The sequence below is a fragment of the Siniperca chuatsi genome, linkage group LG13 (assembly GCF_020085105.1).
Source record: "Siniperca chuatsi isolate FFG_IHB_CAS linkage group LG13, ASM2008510v1, whole genome shotgun sequence".
NCBI lineage: Eukaryota > Metazoa > Chordata > Actinopteri > Centrarchiformes > Sinipercidae > Siniperca > Siniperca chuatsi.
Window position 1 is genome coordinate 3,602,739 of NC_058054.1, and position 27,999 is coordinate 3,630,737.

The 27,999-nt window shown below is 40.4% G+C and overlaps 1 protein-coding gene across 1 annotated transcript; it reads left to right on the forward strand.

Moving 5' to 3' along the window:
* Positions 1-27,451, forward strand: ranbp9 (RAN binding protein 9). The gene is given in 15 exon segments (XM_044220419.1): positions 1-620; positions 5,316-5,427; positions 6,501-6,553; positions 9,019-9,186; positions 11,008-11,030; positions 15,194-15,378; positions 18,026-18,138; positions 18,865-18,973; positions 19,573-19,727; positions 20,278-20,406; positions 20,409-20,430; positions 21,066-21,187; positions 21,611-21,762; positions 22,536-22,647; positions 23,279-27,451. Coding segments are annotated over 15 exon segments (1,803 nt in total). The 5' UTR covers positions 1-403; the 3' UTR covers positions 23,410-27,451.
* The last annotated feature ends 548 nt before the right edge of the window (positions 27,452-27,999 follow it).

Sequence of the window (27,999 nt, forward strand, 5' to 3'; positions counted from 1 at the left end):
ATCGAGGCTAGCTGAGCTCATTATACTTTGTCGATCCGTCTAACCTAACGTTAGTTGTTACTTTGCTCCCAACGACGACCATCTCCTCCGTCTTTTAACTACTTTCTTCTGATCCTGCGCGGCAGACAGTCTTCTTCTAGGGTCTATTTGTGGCTTTGTGTCAGCTAATGTCAACCTGAGCCATTTCAGCGATCGCTTTGCCTTTGCTGGCCAAGCTAAACGCGTTAGCTAGGTTAGCTACTCGGCTAACCAGCACTGGCTGCCTCTCTACGACCAGCAAAGCCAGTTAGCTTAGCCTGCTAGCTAGCTTTGCTAAACCTCCCTTTAAAACTTGACACTGACTGACACAAGTGGTTCTGGCTTGTTGCTGACAAGCCAATTTACTAAAACTCGTGTCGTAGCCATGTCTGGACAGTCGTCGGGCTGTGGGTTTCTAATGTCGGTTGTTGTCCACGGAGATTCGGCTCTGAACGAGCAGGAAAAGGAGCTCAACCAGCGACTCCGACGGCTCTATCCAGCCGTTAATGAAAATGAGACTCCGCTTCCTCGGTCCTGGAGCCCGAAGGACAAGTTTAGCTACATCGGGCTCTCTCAGAACAACCTCCGTGTACACTATAAAGGTATGACACTAAGACACACTCAAGTTTAGCACTTTATTGCCAAATGCTAACGCCAGGTTTGCTAACGTTAGCTTAGCTTAACGGTTAGCGGATCAAAGCCAACTGCCGTTGTGGCTAAAAACAAAGTAGGCTAGGCTAGTGGCTTCATCAACAACAAGGCAGAGGACATCTTGCAACCCGACCAGCTGGCGAGGTGTATCCACAGCCAGCATTGACCTACTAGCTCGTTAGCTTCTCTGCTACTCTGTTAACCAGTTTGTCAGCGATATGAACTGTCACCACGAAGCTTTCACGGCGGATGATCTGTCAGGCCATCTTTTGAAATAAAACAAATTGCACGTACAGTCATCCATAATCAAAGTGCATCTCAGGCTGGTTAGGCTCGATGTGAGTCACATAATCATATCCTTTTAACGTTAGCCAAAATGGACAGCCCTTTTGGTAGGCTAATGTAGCATTAATAGGTAATTAAATGGCAAGCTAATCATGATATTCGACACTGTGTATTTCCTAAGTTAATCAGAAGAATTGAAAGGCTTCCAGTGAAGTAATGTTACTTATTGATGACAGGATAGGCATAGTAGTTCTTTGCTGCTGGGGGTTTAATATCAAGTGTCTTGTCTGACATTCAGGTTGACTAGTTGCTTAGCAAAGCTATCAAGAGGGTTTTTGGTGCAGGCCTACAAGAAAAGGCTAGAGTTAAAAAAAAAAAAAAAAAAAAAAGAAGAAGGTGTAACTGTGCTTCCTGGGTGTGTTCTCCTATTCTGGGTCTGACCGGCCCTCTACACGCACTTTTCCTTGTTACAGCTAGAAGGTTCTGTCTCTCTTAAACAAATTCACCTGCATCTCTAATAGCAGCTCTGCAGATGTTGTGTAACTTAAGCATTCAAACATTGGAAACTTTTTACACGAACCACCTCCAGGGAGTGAAAGCAGATCACCACTTAAAAACAGTCACACTTTTCCACAGCAGTGTTGAGCTGAAAATGTCAGGCCATCTATGACTAACTAGGTTTTGCTCTGTCAAATTTCAGAGTGTTTTGTCACTCATTGGGTGGGATCTGAATCATACTGACATGAATGGAGAAAATCTAATTTTGTTAAAGATAGTCTTGGCCTCATCTTCAATAATTACCAACCATTAAATGTCTTGTTATCTAAAACCCACTTAACAGGATCTTCCATTAGGTATTTATTTATTTTTTTTTACAAAAACTAAATGTCACTTATGTTCAAATACCAAGGCCTGCTAAAAATGTTATAATACAATCATAAGAACCAGAGATGAAATAATGCACACGCATTAATCGCTTAAGTCAGGTTTTAAGCAAAAATGCCAAATTTTCACTGGTCCCAGCTACTGAAATGCAAACACTTGCTGGTTATCCTTGTCTTCTATAATAATACACTGAATAACTTTGGCTTTAGGAGTGTTGGTTTGACAAAAAAAGACATTTGAATATGTCAAGTTGTGCTCTGGGAGGTTTTGATGAGCATTTCCACTATTTTCTGACTAGTTTATGGACCAAGCAATTAATCGATTAATTGAGAAAATTATCAGAAGATTAATAAATAATAATAATAAATGTAATTAAAGCCCCAAGAACTACATCAATATTGCATTTTGAGACATTTGTTTAGAAAATAACATTGCTATTTGCGATGATGACACACATCTGCCAGGTGAACATGCTGATGTAGCTCATATTTCTACAAAACACATCTGAAAAGTGAATAAGCTGTGCAATATCTTAGAACAACTAAAGCATGTCACTAAAGTTAGGGGAAAATGTTATGGCAGAAAGTAGGAATAAGCATTACAATGAAAATATCAGATTACACAACATATGCCAATAGCATTTGGGAATCCCAGATTGCAGACAAAGTCTAAATAAGACAATAACGTCAGTAAATGTGGCTTACCCTATTCTTCATCAGACTTCATGATGACTATAAGGATCTGAGTTTGAATAGATCTTGAGACAATTAGGCTTTGTTCAGACTGCAGGCAAAATGGATTTGTTTTTCAAATCAGATGTTTAAGAGACTGTCCATATTGTTATTTGTAAGTGATATGGTCGGATTTGTGTGTCCAGACATCACCAACCTATCTGCATGGGTTGCTGTGGTAATGATGCAGGCATCAGTAACTATATACACTATGGAGATCCATCATGTCGCCACTTTGAAATCCGGTTTGAGCGTCTGGACTAAAACGCATCTGTAGAAATCCAATTGGAATCGCATTTCAAACCACCTCCCAGTGTGGCTTGGATCTGATTTACAAAAATCACATTTCATCTGGTTTTTGGCTCTCCAGACTTTCTAAAATCAGGATACAATCTGGATATGCCAAAAAACAGATTTGGGCTGGCAGTCTGAACAAGGCCTTAGTCAATCAATCAAGTTTATTTGTCACGTAATCAAAAGGTACAATCACAGTGACACGATTAATCGAGTAGTCGACACAAAATAAATTATCAATTAATCATTAAATCTTTTATCAAGCAAAAACATTGACTCTTGTTTTAAGATTGGCATTTTTACTGTTTTCTGACATTGTATAGATTAAAGATTAAGATTAAATTGAAAATAATAATGTTGCAATCTTAATTTTGAATACGGGCTGTGGGGGTGAAATTGTATTTCTTGCGTTTTCCTCACCTGAATGGTGTATTCATCTGGCAACCATTTTGTCACAAGAACAAATGTAAAATGGAGGTGAAAAGTTTTGTTTCTGTTTGCATACATTTCCTTTTCCAGATTTGAAGCGGCCCTAGGCTTTCCTAAGCAATATTATCCAGATCACTAATTAAACCTGCTTCATGGAACAGACTCCTAGTGAGATGGTCAAGACTTAACAACGCCCATTGTTAACCAGCTATCATTTAAACATCCTTATGAAATAAGAAATGCCTCCTCTTAGGGTTGAACAATTTGAGGAAAATATCTGATTGTGATTTTATTTATTTATTTGTTAACCAATATTACAATTGAGATTTTAAATTGTGATTTATTTTTTGTAGATTAAACTCCAGGCCTGCTGTATTGTGGTCTGCACAGAACTAGGCAAGATATGTGTATTTAGCATAATCACAAACTTATCTTGTTTCTACATAAAAACAATCAGATAAAATAATGCAGTTGCTTGTTGTTGAGCTCCTTCCAGGGTTCTGTTTTTCCCCCAAACCGTCTTCTTCAACTTCTAAGTAAACAGCTTGTTTTCTAAAACTGGCTGATTTAGCTCACATTTAGTCAGATATTATGTCAGTGGTATACTTGACATTACTCAGTATTTCCAAGTATTATCATGCCATTCAGACTTTAATAACAGTGACCTAGTTGTCCACTTAATGTAATAACTACAAATTGCTGCTAAGTAACATCTGACAATGTAAACATATCTGATACGTGACCCCTAATAATGCTGTTGACAGCTCTGCACTGTAGCTGCTTGAGCCAACGTTAGCTTTACAGACCGACAGGACGAGCTGCTTCACAGCCCAGAACCCAGGAGGTCCAGATTCAGAGCATTTAAGGTGATAATCTTATAACCACTGACGCATCTTGTGATCAAGGGTATTCATAAAAATGTCATCTAGTAAAATGGCATCATATGTTTCCCTTAAGCTAAATCTTCTCCTCCATATAAAGCTGAAAGTCTATTTCTATTTAAAGTCCCTCCCCACATTATATTCCTCCTGAACACCCTGTTTCATGTGGAAATGTGTCAAATGTGGAACGTAAATTATTTTACACAATTATTGTACACAAAGTACTACTAATAATAGAAATTTCCCTGAAAAAATATTGGGACAAGCACTAATTTGCCTTCAGGCTGTTTTTTTTTTATTTTTACAACGCAGCTTAGGTTGTAAAGCTTTCTTGGTATAGAGTCTCTGCAGAAGCTCCACCTCTCGTCTGACTTTGACTTCTCAGAGTAGTACTCTTTCAGTGTAGGAAAATAACTGCCGAGTATGGTCAACGGACCCTTTTGGGTTAAGTAGAAAACATAAGGAACTTTTTAAAAAGACTAGACTCCCGTTGAAATCTGCTGGAGAGGTGTGTCCTCTGTTTGATCTAGCTGACAGCGATAGTGTGATTTAATCCTCTCCACAGTCAGTCGTGCTAAAAATCTACGTACTGTGCTTTGAATTAAAGTGAATCAAAATGGATGATGAGAGACAAAATCAAAATTGGTGGTCATCAGCCTAAGTAGCTGTAGAAAAGCTTCTGTGTGCCTTCATACTCAGCATTTCTGTCCCTTTTATATGATATTGATATTATTCATACCTCCATTACTGCTGTGCAATATCCACCGTCTCATAATAATCTCAATAAGCTACGCTTAACTCGACAGTACATGCACTACTACTTATTACTTATATTATTACATTGTATTATTATACCGTAATATCATCATCAACCGGTAAACCCACTTGGTACTTCACACTTATTTTATTTTATACTTATACCCACCTAGTACTTAATTTATTTTCTGACCTGTTTTTATACTGTATTGTATTATATTTTTTGCTACTACTTTCTCCTGTGTGCACTGACGTAAAGACGAGCTGCTGTAACAAAGTTTTCCTTCGGGGATCAATAAAGTATTTCTGATTATAGAATGATCCAGTATCCATGTGTAATGACCACACCCTGTTGCTCTTGTGTCTGTTTTACCCTCACCTGAAGGTCATGGCAAAACCCCTAAAGATGCAGCGTCTGTACGGGCCACCCACCCCATCCCAGCAGCCTGCGGCGTCTATTACTTCGAGGTGAAGATCATCAGCAAAGGCCGAGATGGGTAAGGACACAAAACAAAGCAAAACATTTCAGAAAGACCGCAAAACATTTCAGAAAGACCACAAAACTTGATTTACAACACTTTTAGCTACGTTAGCGGCTTGGCTCAAGGGACGGCAGCGTCTGTCTGTTTCTCCAAGACTTTAGTCCAAAGTAAAGTTCCTGTAGAGCTAAGAACTGAATTCTTGTCAACATTAATACATCTTAGCATGCTAACATGCTAAACGTTTATGTAAACTTTTGTTAAAAACTAAATGTTCTGTAACAGTTTGTATTGTAGTTCTAATATAAGCTAACAGCATTTATGTCATGTATGTTTTTATCTTAAAGATTTTGTATTTGTTGGTTTTTATACTCTGGTTCTGAAATAAACAGTATTTCATTCAGCCAAAATGTTACATGCTAAATGTTAGAATATTAACATGCTAACTGTAGGCACATTAGCATGCTTACCTGCTAACATGCAAATTCTGATACTAAACATTAGACTGTTAACCTTGCTAAAGCATATAGTGCAGTTGAGCTGTACGCTAATGCACATTAAGCCAAACCAGTTTTTACCTGAAGAATACACAAAACATGGCAGCTCACATTGCCCACGTACTACATCAAAGAAAAATTCTTCATTGTCTTGCAGCGTGTACTTCTGTCTCTTGGATCTTTTATATGGAAGTGCTGCTTGTGCAATGATTGGGAGGTGCACAACTACCCACCGTGACAACTTGCGTCACTAACGCACACAGCCCCACAAGGCACATTGAAGTCACTTTCTGCGCATGCACCTCACCTCCTTACCTTCTTGGGCACTGCGTAAAGCTTAATGCTAACGTTATATGCTAAATATTACATGATAAATCTTAGCACGTTGACGTCCTAACTGTTAGCACCACTAGTGATGAGGAGGTAAGAATAGCAAAGTTGTCCCTCAGTTTGTTTATTTAGTTTTTCCTTTTGGATGAGTACTGAGTATTACGACCTCACAGGCTGTAAGTAGACAATTATTGAAGATGTTGCGATGTTTAGGAAGTTTATCAGCAACATGTCCAAATAAACTCTTAACTGTCTGTTCCACAGGTACATGGGCATCGGCCTCTCAGCTCAGGGTGTAAACATGAACAGACTTCCTGGTAAGATGACACTTTGTGTGAGTTTGTGTCATCTGTGTTCATTGCCACTGCCTTTGCGTGTGGTGAGAAGAATTTGTCTGTTTGTGTGTGTGTGTCACTTTGTTTCTACTGTATATTATACTTGAGATCATTTAACCTTATTTGTGTGGGTGTCATTTTGTCTGTGAACTTGTTGTCTGGTAGAGATCGGTCTTGGCTGCACTGGGTGTAGGTGTGACTGAGTGAGAGACTATTCATTTCAATGTGTTCTAAATCTAAATGCATATTCATGTTTGTTTTATTGTTGGAGAGGCTGATATACAGGATTTCCACATGTTTGATAAGCCTGGAGAGGTCAGGAAAATTAATGTGGCAGTTCAATTCAGTGAAGTGGTTCCTTCTGCTACCGTGTGTGTGTGTGTGTAGGTACACTATAAAAACAAACAAAGCAAAAAATCCTTTCAATGGATTGAAAAAGAAATTATATATTTTGTAAATTTCTGATGCAGGCAAATGCCTGTATTCAACAGACCGTGTGGAAGGTGACTTTTCCTGAGACATTCACCTGAGAGAGAATTTTACAGCCTTCTGCCCTTTTGGGAATTGTGCACAATGTAAAGAAAATGTGGAAATCAGATGGCAGACCAACAATTTTATATATTGAAGGAAATTTGAGCTTTATAGGAGTAAAGCAGCTCATATTTTCCTGCCTTTTTTATTAAAGTACGTATTGGAAAAAAAACACCCAGTCAACAAATTGAGTATGGAAGGTGGAGATTTAATGCAACCCTGCACAACATCAGTGGAATATCTTTGTGTTTTGAGGTGTGCTTTGATCAGAGGGCTACACCTGCTACTGGATCAACATATCAAAACAGAAAGTTAGTGACATCTGGATACAACAATGGCTAATGGCTGCCTGTTACTGATATTTTGTTAGAAAGAATTCTAGTAGAAGCTGATGGCATGGACCATAAGAACGACACACACAAAAGGGCTATGATGTGGATATCATATTTATCATAATCGATATGTGCTGTGGGTCTCAATTCAGCGACGATGCATGCTGATATTCTGTTGATATTTGCTTATCACTGATTTATCACTATCGGTGTATATGTTGGTTGATAAGTAACAAGAAATTGCAGTACAGAAATGGCAACGATATGTTTGAGGTCCTTTAGAAACAGAGTGTCCATTACATTACACCTTTGTCCTCCAGAGAGAACTGACAACTTTATTTTTCAGCTGTAAAATGTCCCGCTCAGTGCATATCCTGGTCACAATCCCTTTAATAACCAAATAAAAAATTGTGCGTTAAAGTAAAAGTTAGACATTTTGGGAAATATGCTTATTTGCTTTATTGCCGAGTGTTATATGAGAAGATTGATACACTCATGTTTGTCCATTACACATGAAGTTATCGTCAGCAGCTGGCTAACTTAGCTTTACAGTGGACACAGCTAGCCTGGCTCTGTCCTAAAGTAATAAATAAAGCTAAAGCTCACTAATTAGCAGTTTATATCTCGTTTGTTTAATCTGTTACTGTTCCTCAGTTACTGGTGACAATATATTGGTCAATATTTTGCTAAGGCTGCTTCTTCCTCCCCTGTCCCTGAGAAATATAGCTCAGGCAAATATTCCCAGCACTAACACATGAAATTGCATGTGTTTTAATTCTCTGGAAATTTTATGTAACTAGTATATTGCAGCTTTAAATACGCAAATTTCAAAATGACAATGTAAATAAATAGGTATCAAAGAAAAGGGCAGGATTTGAACACTCTTTTCAGATACATAGCTTTGTTCAACAGTGACAAATTTTGGAAATGTTGTATTTTATGCTCACAACAATATTTATTGAGATTAAGTGTAGAAAAACAACGGCCTGCAGTTTGTAGGTGCTTGAATCAGCCAAAGAAGGAAATTAAGGTCAAAATGCTAAAAAAGAAAAAAAAGCTCCAAATTCTGGGAGCTTTCTGTCTTTTTGCAGTCACAGTGAAACCACAGATTTCCTAGATTCATTTCCCATACAGTGCCCATCAGCAGTCGGTCATGTGTTCTGCTGCACTAAAGTGTCCTTGAGCAAAGCATTGAACCCCTGCAGGTGTCACAGTAAGGTGCTGTGGATGAGGGTGTAGATACTTCTTAAAAAAACAAAAGTGAGGATGTTTCAGCTTCACAGCTCTCATGAGTGACTGCTTCTTGTTGCCTTGTTGTCTCTTTTACCAAAACGCTTTGGAATAATGACAAAGCATTCCTATTTTTGGACTGGCTACGTTGCCAAGTTTTTAAAAGGGGAACAATATTCCTAAACAGTGCTGAGTAGTCATGTCTGCAAGGGACAACTTGTGTCTGTGTTGCTGTCCTGCCTTTGATTCCTGTGTGTGTGTGTAAATGTAATCTAAGAATGAACCATCTGTTGCGTTATTGCACCTTTTCACTGCCTGGACAGCGCTCATATTCTCACACTTAACATCCCTCAGGTTGGGACAAGCACTCATACGGTTACCACGGAGATGACGGCCACTCCTTCTGCTCGTCTGGCACCGGGCAACCCTACGGACCCACGTTTACAACAGGCGATGTGATTGGCTGCTGCGTTAACCTCATCAACAACACCTGCTTCTACACAAAGAATGGCCACAGCCTAGGTAAGGAGCTCAGAAACCAAAGCCAAACACATAATGCTGATATATTCTGTTGTATGGGCCTGTGTATTATCAACCTGTGGAAAATTATTGTCAGTACACAGTAATGATGTATTGGTGTTTACTACTTGGTACTAAAAAACTGTACGCCTGAATGTGTGACAGGTGCATCGAAGGGCAGCAGAGCTTAAATAAATTATTAAGAAGGGAGGTCATTTGGAGCTAATTGTTGCAATCGTTTCTATGTAAATAACTTTTAAAGTCCAACTGTAATTTAATTTAATTTTTGTCTGCTACAGCATACACATCTGCTCTGTAAATCACTTCTCCTGTATTCTCCTTTTTGAAGAAAAAAATCAGAACCCAAAAGGGAGAAATGTATATTTTATATTGTTCGGTTTCACGATGGAGCCCCTATTTTTGCATTTGTCTGAAAACCATTAGTAGTACCTTATTTTGATAAAGTCAATCAGATCTTTGCATAAAGCAGTAACGACAGCCCTCAGGCAGAGCAGACGGTCGCACTGAGTCAGACAGCAGCTACACAACACCAGAGCCATAGACGCTGAACAACCCACATTAGCTTTCCTGCTAAAGTCTCCTTCTTATCACACGTCTTGTCGTGCACCTTAGCTTGCTGAACGAGCCACCAAACAAACATTCACCAGGGTAAAGTGCAAACATCGGTTCAGCTGCAGCACATTAAACAGCCTGTAAACGTACCTGCAAACTTGGGTCCGGTTAGATGCTGGTGTGGTACTTACTCTTCAGTACCGCTAACAACACAGCCCAAGACTTCTAGCTACAGTACAAGTTTGTTTACTTTTTCTCTCGCTCCCTGCTGACACACAGCCTGCTGGCTGCTGTCAATCAAACACAGACACTTACACTTCCCCTGCAGCTGGTTGATACAAAAAGGAACATTTTCCCCAAAGACCTTTCCCCCCCGTCCTTTTTAACAAAACTATTAGCAATACATTTAAAAAACATGATTATTTTTGAGTGCAAAAGGGTTGACTAAATGTGATTTTCAGTTGGAGTTTAAATGTCTAGTGTTTTTCAGGGTGCCTCAAAGTGCCCCACTTAATAAGGCAAAAAAGCTTAAATTCTAGACCAAAAAGGATTCAGGGGCCACAGGGTTTTAATGTCTGTGACTACAATATAAAGTGAAATAATCTTGACATTTACAAAACCCACTATACTACCTACCAAGCACCAAACAGCCAGATTCAGTTAGCTTATAGTGAAGAAAGTGGAACATTTAGCAGCTAAAGAACCAGATATTTTTCTCAGGACTTGGAGACAGAAAACAGAGCTAAAGGGAGAGTGAATATTGGACTTCATCAGGTCGCCTAAAACACGACTCCTAATGCTCATGTCGCTCCTGTCTGCTGGATGTGTAATTAGGCAACTGTTTGCTAACATTATAAGGTGATAATATGTGTCATGTGACATTTAATTATTTTGAATACAAGGGCACACTTTTCTTTCGTTCCTCTACGCTGTAAAAAAATTCTACCTTTTTTTTTTTTTTTTTACTTTGTACCTGCTGCTACAGCGATACTTTGCCTGGGTAATGTTTCTGCCTAAGAAATCAGGGTTTTCCAGATAAATCAAGCCTTGTTAATCAGGTTTCTCTGACCCAGATAAAGAGAACCGTCTTCCTCGTTTACATGACATTTAAGAAATCAGGTTACTGCAGAAAGATGATTGTAACCAGATTACCTCATTACATGTGAACACACTGACTGTGGCCTCCTGTTGTGTGTAGAAATAGAAAGGACTCTTCTCGTTCATGCTAACACTGTCTGTCTTCCTTTGCAGGTATTGCCTTTACAGACCTACCAGTAAGTACCCAGATTTTGTTCACTCCGGTGTTGTAAAGTAGTTGTTTTAGTTTCCATAATTAATCAAGACACTAGGACACAAGGCTGTTTAAGGAAATGAAATGTTTCATTCAGACTGTAGTAAAAATGTTTACATTCTGTAAAATGGAGTGGAGGCTGGAAAACTTGTGCCCTTCAGATGTTGATGATTGGGGAGTTGGGGGTTCTTTGGATGGCAAAAATGGGGCATGTAGGGGAGAAACAAGTAATCTAACTACTAGTAGCCAAAACTTTAGGAAAAGTCCTCAATCTGGTTTTAACATCTGTGCCTACAATATAAAGTGAAATAATCTTGACTCTGTTATCTTGTCATTTACAAAACCCGCTATACTACCTACCAAGCACCAAACAGCCAGATTCAGTTAGCTTCTAGTGAAGAAAGTGGAACATTTAGCAGCTAAAGAACCAGATATTTTTCCCAGGACTTGGTGGAGACAGAAAACAGAGCTAAAGGGAGAGTGAATATTGGACTTGGATGTGTAATTAGGCAACTGTTTGCTAACATAAGGCGATAATGTATGTGTCGTGTTTACAGCTCGTTTCTGCTGCCCCCAAATGGTGAAAAAAGTAGTTATTGGAACTTTAAATACTACTAAAAATAAAACTTTAACTACTATCTGTGTCTGAACCGAACATCACTTGTGTTGCTTTGTGCTGTTGTGGCTCATCGTCAGGATGAGTCTCACTCCTGTCGGCTTCCGTGCTTCATTATGCGAATGACTCCCACACCAAATGGACATTAATTCTAATGGGGTTCATGCATGTATTAACCACAACGAGATGTGAGGGAGACACTTCCCCCTTCTTGCTTGGTAGCAAATGAAAACGGGCCGGCTGTTTTCGAGGGAGAAGAAAATAAGAGTCTTAGCCACAACAGTAATCCATTGAGCAGCAAAACAGGCTTGGCTGTGAGCCAGACATTCATGTTTCTCCAGAGTTGTTCAGTGAAGTGCGTCACCTCAGCACAGCTGACCTTTTGTGGTTATTGGACCGTGACAAAGGCAACTGTAAGAGACACACACACCTTTTGTACAACTGTTCTTATGGGGACTTTGATTGACTATATTTATTCCCTAACCTACTCCTAACTCTAATTTAAACCAGTTCCTTTACCCTAAGATATCATTAACCTTTATTCTAAGACTAGTCCTAACTCTAATCTTACCCTACTTTGTCATACAATCAACTTTTTTTTATTACTACATTGTGAAACTTAAGATTTTAAACTTTTAGTGATGCTTTCAGGACACTTGTAGCAATCCAAGAACAATCTCTCACACAGTCATTGTGGTGAACGCCTCTTGTCAGTCACCACCTCCTCTGATCAAATCAAGGCTGTGATTAGATTGGCAGGATTGTAGAACAATGTAGCCATACAAGCCACCTCACCTCATATTTCTGTTTGTCTCCTCATCCTTCACAGTTGTCAGCAGGGACTTAATGCAGAACGACTGTTCCCAGGAACAACAAATTAACATGCCCTTAGGCATTGGCATGCAACATGTCAACAACTTGCACTGTAACACTGGGGACACACAGGAGGCGGAAGCGCCCCGAAGCGGTGCCCGCTTCCTTTCGGCGCCTATGTTAACCAACTGGACTGTTCAGAAAGAGCGTGCCGCAGCACTAAGCTCTGCGGTCGGCTCGTGCTCAGCAACAATAGTTTGGCGTCTGGTCTATTTGGAGTGATTTTATTTTGATTTTGATTTTTTTCCCCTCCACATGATGAAATATCAAGATCTGCCCATCACTATATTTATTAGAAATAGTATCACTGCTGTTTGTGATTCAGTTTGTTTAAATTACGTACTTATTCCACATATTTGACAGTTGTCTCTAAACAGAGCGAGAGAGACGAGCAGACAGACACACTGTTTGTGTGTGTGTGCCTTTGTGTGCAGATCATCACACAAGGCGATCCTTTTAACTTCATTGTCGCAAAAGAAGCGACGCCCCACAGTAACACATACAAAGCTTTGAAATTATAAATTCACGAGGTTATTATAAAGATCAGCTCTTTATTGTGATTAGAAAAGAGCGGAGGAGCAGAATCGCTTGTTGACCGGTCCGTAGAAATGTGCTTCAGGTCTGAACAGCCAGGCTACTGCTCGCAGGAGAAATGACCTAGTGTGGCGCTTGGCGGCGCTTCCGCCTCCTGTGTGTCCCCAGCGTAACATCGCATAGAGAAAGCTAAATACTTTCAGAAATGTCTCTAAAATCAGTTTGGGTTTACAGTGATGTTTGATGTTTGGGTCTAGACAGTCCCTTTCTTGTCTCACTGCCCAGATTTGAAAGTTTTGGAGTTGGTGGTGCCTGGTCTTTGTTCTGTTGTGGTGTTATTACCAAGAGCCTGGCTGCTGTTTAGCTGAGCTTTGGTTTGGATTTTGTCAGACGGTGTCTGTAGCCTTTTTTAAAGGGTAAAGCTGGCAATATTCTGTATTTTTCTTACTGTCATAATTACACTAAAAGACCAAAACCAACATTGAATGTATCATATGAGCAAGTATAGTGTGTGTGTGTGTCAGAACCTGATATATCTTCTTCCTCTGTGCCATAGAGCTCCATTGTTGTTCAAAAGCTATTAAAAACACATCAATGAGCTGCACTGTTGCACTGGGTGACATGTTCCTTCATTATCACGAATGCACACACTGTAGTTTATTTTGAATCCATATACGCCTAGCCTGGTCCCAGACCTATGAATCGCCGCCCACATCTCAATATCTTTTTCAGTGATTTACATAGATCTGGTGTTGTGGTCATCGACTGCTGTTTTGCTGGTTAGAAAAACAAACAAGCCAACCGGAGCTTTGTAAGCGAGATTAAGAATGGAAATGTCATCTTTCTGTGCCAGAGCCACGAAAATAGAAACAGGAAAATGGGCATAGACATGACGAGATCGACGCAGTTGTACGGGTTGTTATAAGTTGAGTTAGAGAAATAACTCTTAAATTGGCATATTTATTTGATTGACAGGACAAACGATAAGTTAACTGCTCCTGGCAACGGCTAACCGCTTCTGTGTTGACTGAAAATAATGCAGACAGGACAGATATGTTAGTCACTACTGACTGGTTAGAGCAACACAGTGTTGGACTGAAATAAGAAAATGAAAAATAAATAATTTAGTCTGCTTGTTACGCTAAGGATGAGGATCCAGATGGCAAAAATACTCACTAGAGCACCAAATGTGGATTAATCAGCGGGTGAAAATAGTCCCCAACAAATGCACTGTTTCCTCCTGTGTGAGTAATGTTTGCTTGAAACTACAGTGGCCAGGTGTTTTTAGGAAATTACTGAGGCTTTTTAAAACATGAAACTATATATTTGTGAGCAAATATTTTTTTAAAGATTTAAATCTTCAGTAGGAACCAATGGACTTGGGGTTGAGTGCCACAGACAGGGTAGGGAAGTCAGAAGGTGTTGAAAGACGGACGAACACATTGTTGGTTTTGGTCATTGTATTAGATTTATTTTAGAATAACGCCATTGTATGCCCTGTATTGAGTAAATAAAACTACTCCTCCTCAGCTAAATGCTCGTTAGGTTTACTCATCTCTACCGATATAGCAGCTAACCAAACTGAAGGTCCTACTGCTACAGTTCTGATCCCCGAAGGAGACATTTATCTGGAGGCGTGGAGGTTGTAGTGACTGGGCGTTCTGTAAAACAGAAGATTGAGACGTTCAGTGCCAAAACAGTGCAGGCCAGAACGAGAGGCAGAGGATCACAAGTCTCAGCACCTGGCAATATAATCACTGAGTTATTGGGTCGTAAGAACAAATTAGTACATCAATGAGCTTGAGAGATGTATTATGGTCAATCTGTGGAATACAAATCTTACTTACTGTCCCTTTTAATGTCACAGGAGTTTGAACCCTGGCTCTCTTGTGAAAAGATGGCCCATCAGCCTGCTGCTGCAATTTTCATGTAGAATCTTTGTCAGCTAGTAAAATCGAGTTTTAAGGGGTAATTGTAGACAAAAGCTTATTTCCTGAGATTTTCTGTTTTCCTGTTTTTTCCTCTCATTGTTTCCTGTTTTGATTTATTGTCCAGATTACATTCCCAAACACCCTTTCCTCTATCACCCTAATTCTTTACTCTCTAATCTCTCTCTGCTGCAGCCTAACTTGTACCCGACGGTGGGCCTTCAGACTCCAGGGGAGGTGGTGGACGCCAACTTTGGCCAGCACCCCTTTGTGTTCGACATTGAGGACTACATGCGTGAGTGGAGGACAAAGATCCAGGCCCAGATCGACCGCTTCCCCATCGGAGAGCGCGAGGGCGAGTGGCAGTCCATGATCCAGAAGTAAGCTCACTGTGGAATACAAGCAATTTTGGCAACTGATTTTGATTTTTAGTTTTAGCCTTTTGGCAAAAATGCGTTTTAGTCACATTTTAGTCATTTGATTATTGTCTTTTTTTAGACTAGTTTTACAAAAGCTAAAAACATTTTTAGTCTGGTATTTGTCTGTAGGATTTTAGTCTCATTTTCGTTGTGCTTTTTAAAATCTTCTGAGATATAACTTTACTGAAATGCAACATGCTGCTTGTAAGTGCTACAGGTCAAGCAGCTAAATTAACCGAAGAAGAATATTTGGGCGGGGGAGGATACAGTTTTCCACATTAGAAGCATACAATGTGTAATTCCACAGCATGCTGGTTGCTGAGACTTAAACCGTTTTCAGTTCAGTTGTCCGTTTTTGTCTTTCACATTACTATTTAGCGATAAAATATTTTTGACACAGTTTTTGTTTTCAATGGTTGTTTTTAATTTATTTTAGTCTTGTTTTTGTTCTTGGAAAAGAGTTTGTCAACAAATATTTTTGTAATAGTTTTTGTTGATGAAATTAACACTGAATACAAGGGAACTTAAGATATGTTGAACATGTTAATTTAATTCAGCTGTAAGACTGCACCAACTTCAGGCTCATTCTGAGCTAACGGGGGTTTTAGATTTACTGTATGTAATTTATTATGTGTTTTTGGAATTCAACTCTTCCTTTTACTCAGGTCAATGCTCATCATATAATAGTTGAAGTTGAGCATTGAGAGTATTGGAAGTTTTGGATGCTGTAGGTAACAGGAAATTACCGCTGACATGACGAGGATCAAGGTCCAGATGGACCACTTCCCCATCAGAGAGCAGGAGCTGTGATCCAGATGTAAAAGCTGTGGGACTCGGTTTCTCTTCATGCCATGCCCTTTTGGGATTAGCTCTCTGTTGCTATGATTACTTGAAGTCCTGAATGGATTTAATCTCCATTTGATGGGGATTGGGGTTGAGGGTGGAGTGGAGAGAGCCATTGCCTTTATCCAGGAAAGTCGCCTCATGGCCTGGGATTGAAAACAGGAAGTTTTTAAGATCACGTCAAATGGGTGAATGGGAAGTGTTGATGTCTTTGTAGAGTAACAGTAACATGATGAGCAGTCTGCAAGAGCAGAGGCCTCTGATCACAAATCTCCCTGCAAACACTGCCGGTAGCATCAGTGGCAGCGAGTTGATTTTTAGGACTGGCTTCATGCGAATAATAAGCGGTCAAGAAGAGGATTCATCCTTGAAAAACACTGTTGCATTGTGGGAACATGTCATTTTAGTGCTGATGGGAGGAGCTTCCCATCCCCTCTCAAGTCAAACATACATTAAACAGTCAGTTATCTTACACACACACACATATTTAAAGGATAATTCTGGTTTATTACAACTTGGGTCTTATTTTTGTAGTTTTGGTTATCTTTTGTAATAATAATAATATTGTACTCACAAAGTTAATCGCTCAAATTTGGGGACACTAAATCTGGAAACAAGCCACAACAGTTTAGCCACAGACATGAAAACAATTGGATGTGAAAACAGGTGAACGGTACAATTATTACCCAAACTGTCCTTTTGTAAAACACGGTTTACAAACCAACTTCCTGGTTCAACTCTGACCTTCTGTACTGCACACAATGTTCCTCTACAATGAGGGATATTAAGTGACTACAAAAATAAAACCCAAGTAAAGTTTAAAAGTTCATTCTTGACCTTGGAAACAACAGCTGACAAAACAGTCTCACCCCAAGGCCCATTTAGTAGCTCTTCTGCAGCTTTCGACCTTATCAGATGGTCCTCATCAGCAATTTAAGTTTGCTCAATTTCCTCAATCCAAGTTGTGATAAACCAAAATTAACCTTCAAGTGAAATTCTGGGTTTTGGGTGTGATCTTGATAAAACCAACTATATCTGCACTCAAATACTCCAGAGTAAACAACTGTATCCCTACTTACAGCAGCATTTCCCTGTTCAAAATCCATCTGGGTCAGACAGTTTTTATTTAGTCTGCACAGGAAAAGCATAGTTAAATATTGTTTGTGCTTGTTCCAGTTCAACTCAAATCAACAAATCATATTTATTGAATACCTGATTTGCAGTTTTCTAGTTTTTTTAAAGTAGCTCTCTGAGGTATTGTCACAAACAAATCATTTGATTGGAAGTAAACAAAAATGTAGTTGCTGACGTTTTATTCAACTACAGTACCTACATCAGTGTTTGATGAACATGTTTTAACACCCGAACAGTTCAATTTGTCTGGACACACACAAGCTAGTTACCAATATAACCCTATACAATACCGTATACACAAAAACACTAAAACTAATCAGATGTCTGATAAAATTATAATTTCCCAGTCAGAAAAGCACATATATTAACCATGTCTCTGTTCATTATATTTAATGACAGATGTGTTATAGTTATTTTTGGCTGTTCAGGGGTGTGTGTGTGTGACCAGATGAAGAGAAGCACTTATCTGTTAAGTGTAATGGTCTGTATGATTTTTGCCTGCTGCTGCATCTCATCACTGAGTGTGTTTTTGATATTTACTGTTTTAATCTCGCTCTGTGAAGCACTTTGGGCTGCAAGTTTGTATTAAAGGTGCTATATAAATAAAGTTGCGTATTTCTTGTCTCGGCAGGATGGTGGCTTCCTACCTGGTGCACCACAGCTATTGTGCCACGGCTGAAGCCTTTGCCAAATCCACAGACCAGGCCGTGCACGAGGAGCTGGCCTCCATCAAAAACCGACAGAGTGAGTCCTTCTGTGTTTGTATGTTTCTAAATGATGCTGGTACCAGGTTAAAGATAGGAACCAGGAGTTTTGCAAAGTTGCACAGGATAAAACTGAGTGTCAAATATTCAGGATCTCACAACAGATTTTAAGTAGTAATCTGTGATGTTTGTGTGTCTGTCTGTGTTTTCCAGCTGTGTCCCAAATCCATACTACACACTAATTCTGAGTTGTTTTTTATTAATGTAGTATGTTCATACTGGAAAAGTGAAAGTCTCCCAGACGTTTAATTGGCAGAGACGTTCTAAACTCTCGGTTGCATAATTTCCTGTTAGTTTAAAACAGTAACGAATGTTGATTTATTATCTACTAACTGCCAAAAAAATTATATACTATAAAGATTTGTGTATAGTACATTGAATTGGGACACAGCTTTCTTTCTTCTTGCACAGTCCTTGGTGCTAAGGTTGATCTCCTGTCAATCACACTATGGGTAGAAACGTTGAATCAGTGTGGGTGTAAATTATCACCAAAATAGAAACACATGCTAAAGAAAAAACACGTACTAACTGAACAAATGTGATCTTCTTCCATTATGAGGTGGCAATAGGTTTAATCTTTTCTATGTTTGCTAGTAAAAACGTTTCTATAAATTTTGCTGCCCGGACAACACGCAAATAGCATCACCATTGGAAAAACATGGTATAAGTATTATCTCTGGTAAACGTGTTTACTGTTGGTTTGCAGAGATCCAGAAGCTGGTGTTGTCAGGTAGAATGGGCGAGGCCATCGAGACCACCCAGCAGCTCTACCCCAACCTCCTGGAGAGGAACCCAGACCTTCTCTTCATGCTCAAGTAAGACCACCGTTTATAAATCACATATTTGACAATTGGAAACCTCTTATTACTTGTGTTTCTTAAAATAAAGACACATTTCAAGGAAATCCTGCTGCTTATGTTGCAAAAAGCTGCACGTCCAATTTCTGTGGCATCTTTGGCTTTATTGAAACTGATAAATGTGTTGTGATTGTGATTTAGCAATGATGATATTTAATGAAAATTATATTTAAAGAAATGGGGATTGTTTGTTCTTTGTTTTCTCCTTCACGTGTTTGTCTTCATACCATAATATTCCGATTTATTAATTGTTTTTGCTCACTTTTTCCTTCTTCTACTGTACTTTTCCAACTTGTCTCTCCTCCCTCTGTCCTGTTCAATCCTCTCTTCTCTGTATCCTTTCTTTTATTCCTCCCTCCCTTCTGTTGTTCCCTTCTTCCTTTGTTTCTGTGTACTCTTCCATCCCATCTTTGCTTCATTTTGTCTATATTTCTTTCCTCCTCTTCATTCCCTTCTTCCTCTGTCTCTCCTCTTTGTGCCTTTTTAATCTTTCCTTGCTTTGTTGCGGCTTCTGTTTTCTTCCTACTTTCTCCTCCCTCCCTCCCCTGCATCCTCAGGGTGAGACAGTTCATAGAGATGGTGAATGGGACGGACAGTGAGGTGAGGTGTCTGGGAGGTCGCAGCCCAAAGTCTCAGGACAGTTACCCCGGCTCCCCCCGGCCCTTCAGCAGCCCCAGCCACAAAGCCAGCAGCTCCCAGCCCTACCTCCCAGGTACAGTCCAGCTGTGCTCGGTGTATTCACATCTAGAGATTAGAACAGGCCTCAAGTCCATCCTGAGTACAAATACTGCTCCATTTTACACCCAGTGTAACATGGCACACGGCAGCTGTGCAGGCATTCTCTGAATTAACATTTATCTTTTAGGTAGTTTGAAAGTTGGTGTTAGTGACAGATCAGTCTCTAATTGCAAGTTGCAACAAAAATACAGTATATTTTGTTAAAATTCATATAATTCTAGACGTTTCAGCACCATTTAATAATCACGTTGAACCAGAAATACATTTAAAAATCACCATGTTGCCTCTGTGTCAAGGTTACACATCAGAATTTGTCAAACCTATAATAAACTCAACTTCACTGGTAATCTGTCTTTGCTGCTAGAAAAGAGAGCTGCACCTTTTTTTTAAATAGCAAAGAGTGAGAAACACTTTCATCATGTTTAGTTTTAAGAGGACTCATCAGTATTTGCAGAGCCTTCTCTATATTAGGTAAAGCACTCAACAGTTAAACATCCATCTTTCACTCTGTTGTTGTTTTTTAGGGTTCGACAGCAACTGCTGTAATGGCGTGACGTCTAATAAGAGCCACAGCTCCTCCCCTCACAGTCACAAGCCCTGCCCCCCAGGCTCTGGCTCCACCCTCCCAGCGTCTGACATTAGCCTCAACGGAGCCGCAGCCAACAGCCCATAACCAGGTACTGTGAGAAACCACGTTAACACAAACAGCATTTCATTTAATTTGCTTATAAAGCTGAATTGATGCTTGGAAACTGGCTGGGCGATAACAACCCCTCGTAGGAAGTGCACAGAGAAACGTAAATCTACTTGGCTGAAACAAATTACTGTAAATTCAACAAGAATTCATTATCTTAACCTATTTCTCTGCAGATATTCAGATTTATATTTACTCCTATATAAGCCAATACAGGAAAAACTGCTGCGTATTTAACTGTATTTAATATCATAAATTGCCTCTAACAAAGTGTAAGCTTAAAGAACGACTTAACTGCAGCTAATCCTCGAGTGGTTTAACATCTCCACCTTGCCGCAGTGATGTAGAAGTGTACTCCAGGGTGTGTCCGTACACCATGACATCACTGTTGGGTGTGGTTACAGTTAATTAGACATCCTGTCCAGGAAATTGGCATTATCTTGACACAAAATCAGATGAATCAGTGGTAAAGAACGTGTTTCACATGAGATAGCTCTCAGCGTTTTAATTTTCAGTGACATTATGAAATCAACAGCCAGAGGAGGAGTTACTGTACTTCCTGTGAGCTGTCACACATACTGACTGTTTCTCTGTCCTTCTCCTTGTGTCTCGCCTCAGTAGCGATGTGGATATGGAGGTTGACCACTTCACCAACGGAGTGACAGAATCATCCTCCAATGGTTTCCTCAACGGCAGCTCCAAACACACCACCGAGCCTGACGACTGTGACGCAGACATGGGTGGGTAGAGTGTGTGTGTAGGTATTAGTGACTTAATTTGAGCATTTATCAGCATGGTAACTTACCCCTGGTTGCCTTTTTTGTGCATTTGTGCCCTGGTTGATAAGGCGGTCTATTCTAGCAGCCTCTTTGGCAGGAGTTGTGCTCTTTTCTAACATCTAGTTGGCTGTAAGAATTCTGGGATGAACCACTGGTGAGAAACTCAGTTTTCTGCCCTGCCTTTTCTCTGTAAGGAAGAGACAGTATTATTCTATAAAATTTCCTTTTTGAGCCCTCTGTGGTAATCAAGGATTGGAAGCCTTTTCTACTGTTGCTGTCATTGTAAGTGCTCCAGCTAAATGTCTGTACTATAAATGTAGCATCACATTCATCCTACATTCAAACATGCCCGTTTTGCATGTTGAACTTGCTGTGGCTCTGCAGAGGTGGAGTCAGCTCAGTCCAAGAGGCAGCTGTGCGGCGGGAGCCAGGCGGCCATCGAGAGGATGATCCATTTCGGCAGGGAGCTCCAGAGCATGAGCGAACACCTCCGCCGCGAGTGTGGCAAGAACTCGGCCAACAAGAAGATGCTGAAGGTAACAGAGAAATCTCTTAGCTTACTTGATCCATGCTGTGCGAACTTATTGTTGATTTTTGTACTGTATTTTTGTAGGTCGTATACCTCTTTTTGTGTTAAGACAACATTCATTACAGCATTAATAAAACTGTTTGTACAAAAACATACTAAAAGTCAACAAATAGCAGCCTGAGTGCTGCTAGGTAGAAGACGCATCAAATTCTAAATAAATGGAAAGCTACAGACAGAAGGAATTAAAATAAAACACAGCATGCAAAAGACAAATAATGGTTTATTTATGTATACATGTACACACACCTTTGAATTCACCATGACAATGTTTTTCTGGCCCAAAAAAATAAATATATCATCGAGCATTGGCAGCTCCATCGTCAATTCTCAAGTGAATTGACAATCGGCCCAAGCCTAGCTGGTAGGGACATTTTGTTACCTTTGGACAGAACTAGGCTAGTTGTTTCCCCCTGTTTCCAGTCTTTGTGCTAAGCTAAGCTAACCAGCTGCTGGTGGTAGCTTCATACTTCATACATGTGAGTGGGATCAATCTAACTCTCAGCAAGAAAGCGAGTAAGCATATTTCCTATGTTGAACTATTCCTTAAGTGTGAAAGGCTACAGCAAGACGGAACAATTTACAACCTGTGATGACAAAGTAACTACATGAATATACAGAGCTGATCGTCATTGATGGACTGATGATGCATCATAGTATAAGAACATGTGTGGAAGAGAAAATGTGATCAGTATCTGTTGTTGTTTGTGTCCTCTGCTGCAGGATGCGTTCAGCCTGCTGGCCTACTCGGACCCCTGGAACAGCCCAGTCGGCTACCAGCTGGACGCCATTCAGAGAGAGCCGGTCTGCTCCACTCTCAACAGTGCAATATTAGGTAGGTCAGCTGTCTGCACTGTCAATATTAAATATATTTAAATTTGACCATGAGACATTAGTAGAGTTACCTTTTAAACATATAAGTTAATCACTGAGCACCCTCGGCTCTACGCTCCAGCCTTTTGAATCCTTTAATCAGCTGTTTTCACTCCAGTAAACCAGTCATTTTACTCAGAACTACACATTTTATGTTATGTTTTCATGCGATTGAAAGCTCCGGATAAAGCTAGTAAGTGGACCTTGAGCATTTACGCGCACTTAAATATCCAGGTTACAGTTGGCTTTGTCCAGTAAGCTCATATGTTAAATGTCATGTAAATGAGAAACCTGTTTTCCACACAACCAGATTTCCCCAGGTTTTCTTTGAGAAAGCAGATTTCTTGGCCTTGTACACAGATAAATGGGTTTCAAATTGGCTTTTTACAAGTATGCATGTGCGGGACAAAAGACTGCCGACAGGGAAAGTGAAATATTTGCTAACTTCTGACGTCAGGAAGATGTGGAGGGAGGGGGCTTCAGATACTGAAGGTCCTTGAAGGTTGAAGCATACTGACCCCTCATCACTTCTGTTCTTTGTTGTCTGCAGTCCTGACAGTGTTGTTCCTCCTCTCCCCCTTTTTTCTCTCCAGAGACTCACAACCTGCCCAAGCAGCCCCCCCTGGCCCAGGCCGTGGGTCAGGCCGCCCAGTGCCTCGCCATCATGGCACGAACTGGCAGCGGCTCCTGCGCCTTCGCCTCTGTGGACGATTACCTGCACTAGCCCTGTGTACACGCACACACACACACACACACATACACTCTGAGGACCTGTCCAGAAATGGCTCCCTCCACCTCCTCCATCAGTGTAGTCACATTAGCTGAGGAGATGCTCCTCTGCGCGATAACAAGTAGTAGAAAGTTAACCACCTTACTCGCTTCTTGTTCTGCTTTTACTGATCGGCAGGAACACCACCGAGGACCAGGAGTCATTTCTGGGCAGATCTTTAGATTTCCAACACACAACACATACGTTTAAAACGCAGACAAACAAACACACCCACCACCTCCTCTTCGTCGTAAATATGAAATTCCGCCTCCACCTTGGTTGGCCTCGCAAGCCCCCTCCTCCAGCCCTCTGAGGCTGCATCATACTGACTGACCGCGGGGACGCCAGCCAAGAGTAGCCAACTTGAAAATACTCGGCGAGCCGAACTCGTGTGGACTCGCCGCAGATACCCAGCCCCCGTATACCTGGGGGCGTCAAACCAGGGCGGACAGACTGACGAAAACCCCTGGTCAAACATAAATGGAAAAATAAGACAAAAACAACAAAAAAAGAAAACCGACTAGTGACCGCCATGGCCGACCGCCCTTTAAAGTGGTCCCTGTAAACCTGGCTTACCAGGCAAACGCACACACACATAACACAGGCGAACATGCTAACCCGGAGGCAGGCTGATGCTGAAAGCAGGATTGAAAAGCCCATCTCCACAGAGGCTTGCTGAGTGCTTGAACTCCGGCCAACGCGAGGCTCCCTTAGGGACAGCCTACCCCCCTTCACCCCCTGCACCGACTCCCTCCCCCTTCCTCCACTCACTTCAGGACATCGGCGGAGATTTGTGTGACGCATGTGGACTCGGGACTTCGAAGAAGCCAGAGAGAATTTACAGTCTCGACTCAACGTTCCCTGTTTTTAATCTTTTTGTTTTTGTTTTTCATGGGTGAAGTAGGGGGACTGGGGAGGGGGGGTTACCTGGCTCTTGTTTTGTTTTTAGTTCTTCCAGGTTTACAAGGCATGGTGCGGACGACGGTGATTATTATTATTATCCTAATTATCATTATATTAATTATTGTTACTTGCATTCACAGTATATTTGTTGAGCGCCAGCAAGAGCAAGTTCCACCAACTTATTATAATAAAGGTCCCGATTCCACCGATTACCAGTGACGAGCGTGTGTACATGTTAACGTTTATATATGAATTTAACAAAATGGAATTATATCAATAGAGTGAGATATTTAGTTATCAAATGAAAGGAAATAATTGAAAAAAAAATCCTTTAATGCTTTGTACTGACACCAGTGACTCCTGAAGTGTGCTGGTTGTTCCTAGTCTGTACAAGTTTTTACGTTTCCTGTTTTGTTGACTCCAGGGTTCCTACGCAGGTGGAAAGCCGATATATTTGATTATTTCCGCGCCTGTAAAATTTTTGAACACAACTCAAGTCCTGAAACACAGTTTTCTAACTTTAATTTCACATATTGTGGTACTTGCCGTGAAGTAATCTTTACTAGAGCGAAGCTAAATTTGGCAATAGATCGGAAAGAATCTTCAAACACTTCTGGACAAAGTGGGATTACTGAAATGGAAACCATGTGTAGGAATCCTGCGATGATCTCTGATTTACTTGTTATCCCCCCCAAACCCCCAGCTGCACAGCAGGTTTGATGCAAACATTGTTAATCTTTATTTTCGTATCAATGTCTATGCTTATCCTTAACCAACAAAGAACTCAGGAGCCAAAATGTCCCTTTGTTCCTCCTCCTCGGTTTAGATTAGAAAGGTCCAACCAAGCAGCCGACTGACCCCGGGCCTCGATTACAGGTGGACTCGTGTTTTTATTTTTAAATTTTTAGTGACACAGTGACGGGCTTTTCAGACTTGAACTCAGACCAGAAAAACAAGCAACAGTGAAATCGTGCTGCTATGAAGTCGAGCTCTATAAACAAGCTCTGCGTTTTGATTTAAAGTCGAACTGAAATTTGAATTCTTCTCACTTTTTGTGTAAGGACAGATCATAATACTGCAGCTATTGTTCACATATTTATTTTTTTACAAAAGAGGATAAAAACTTTTTTTTTTTTTTTTTTTTTTTTTTTTTTTTTTGGACGTATTTGTGAAAACAGTGTCTAAGCTTCAAATCTGAGTGGACATGTCCCATCTTTTGACTGACAACTGAGAGCACCTCTGTGGTGCACCGCTGATTGGAGATACCAGAGCCCTGTAGTTAAGCCTCTGAACGTTTTTCCTTTTTCAACAAGTCTGATTAGTGCTGGTCATCAGCAGTTAGCAGTTTAAGCTGTGGGGGGTTGAGTCATCTGCAGCCCCTGCACACTCAGTGCTATGTCCGTCCTGCATTATGCAAAGGAGGACGTCTTGCTAACGTTGTCTGTCTTTCATGGTCCCAGAATGGTCAAATGTTTAATGACCACAGCATGATAACAGTCTCGCAGTAACGTACAGAGGCAACATGTGCTCAAATCACAGATGGGACTATGCCAGTGGTTTCCAAACTTTTCAACTCCAACACCCCCTTTTTTTTTTTTTTTTATATAGTGAATTTATTATTTATTTGTTTCCTGAGACAAGTAGCTTTCACTGATTGTAGTGTTTTTTGTTCAGCTCAGGTTCAGATGTATCAGCATGTCTTTGAGCTCTGTTTACAGGGACACAGCTTTCATTTACTTCCTCTGTTGCTGTTTCTGACTGCTGCTCTGCTGGGAAGCGCGCTGCGTCTGACAACCGTGAGCTTTTGTCACCAGCATAACTGCATGTGCGCAGTTGTACAATTTTAAAAATAAATAAATAAATGGAAATAAATCCGGCGGCTCTCCTGGCCTGTCGACACCTCAGGGTGTCACTTTTGGAACACAGTCGGCCCCCCCAGCTGTGTTATCTAGGAATTGAATCACAATATGATGCATTTTTACTGCCCGCCTGCACAGATATTGTATGATTTGAAATTACCAATACCAACATCAATAGTCTGTACCAAACATTCATAACCCCCCCCCCCCCCGGGAACTAATGTAGGGGGCGCTATCATTTCAGAAAAACAAGTAAAACTTTAAATCTCTTCTTTTTGGTAATTACAGTTCTGACCAAATAAGTACACAATTCAATGAGCTGTATACTTATTTGCAAAATAAAGAATAAACGTTTTAGTTCGCTTTGACGTTGGGTAGCAGAAGTGAAATTAGTTGCTTGTTTTGTTTTGTTGACCCGATAGTTGACCTCGCCCCCGGGCCGAGGCTGGTTTACCTTCAGTCCGCCTCGACTTGGCGTTGCTCCCCGGTAGCATTTTGCTGTCTAGTTATTATTATTATTTCATGTATGAAAAGCCCTCAAGTCTGCTTGTCTCTTGCCCGTCTCCACCCCGAGCTCCTCCACCCACAAGGTTTCTGTTCTGTTACCGGGTCCTTCTCTGGCCTCTTACATTTCTTAGTGCTCAAAGCATCGACAGAGAAAATTAAACAAGAAAAAAACATTTAAAAAAAATACATATATTTAAAAAAAAATCATTCAGTATTGTCAACTGCACTGTGGCTACCACATTTACAAAATAAAGAACCAAATACTTGAGGAAGATGACATCGCAGCTGTGTGTCTGAACAGGACTGCAGAGGCTTTTTCCTCTAGTTTCCCCCAGAGCTGGCTTTTCTTCTCACGGTGGAACCGGGCTTTTCTGTACCTTGGTTTGTTTCTTTTATCATTTTTTATTTTTTTATTTTATTTTATTTTTTCGGATTGCAAGCAGTCACGGCATCGTTTAGAAAACTTCTTAGACAAAAGTGTCTGTTGTCTCTTTGAGTAAGGTCTGAAACCTATGCATGCCATAGTAAAGTGGTGGTAAGATCAAGTTAGATGTCTCTTTATTTTATTCTTTTTGTTTCTCCTCCTTCTTTTTTAGCCAGTTTCACGGTGTATAAGGAAGATGTCAACCAGTAAGTTGTCCACTGCTGACTGTGTGTCCATTTGGAGAAAAAAAAAAAGTGCAATTTGTGTGAGGGTGAAAAGATTTATATTAAAAATGAGAAATGATGATGGCACTTGTCTGGATGCTGCATGACGGCCGGAGCTGGAGTCTCCAGCCTCCAAACAGTTTTGTTCTGCTTCCCGGTGCATTCATGGACTTCACCAGCTGAGTCCTACATGACACGTCCTGCAAAGTGTTTGTTTTTCCTTCATGCATGAAGCCTTAATGGGGAAAGTCCACCTTAAAACGCAGAAGTTGTTGATGTAGTTTCTGTTCTTTTTTTCTTTTTAAATAACTGACCTAACACGGATAATGTAGCGATTATTTTAATTATTGATTAATCTGTCAGTAATGTGAGAAAATGGTGAAAAAAGACCCGTCACAAGTTTGCAGAGCCCAAGATGACTTCTTCAAATCAAAGCCCGACCGATACTTTTTTTTTTTTTTAGGCCAAAATTGATATCTGACAATACCTCTGCTGAAAAGTTGTTTCTTCTTCTGATAATTCACCCTAAATCTGCTTATTCTCACAGATATCCTCTGAATGGGACATTTTACAGTTAAAATAAACATTTGTTCTCTGGTGGAAAAACTAATTGCGACAGTTTCGAAAT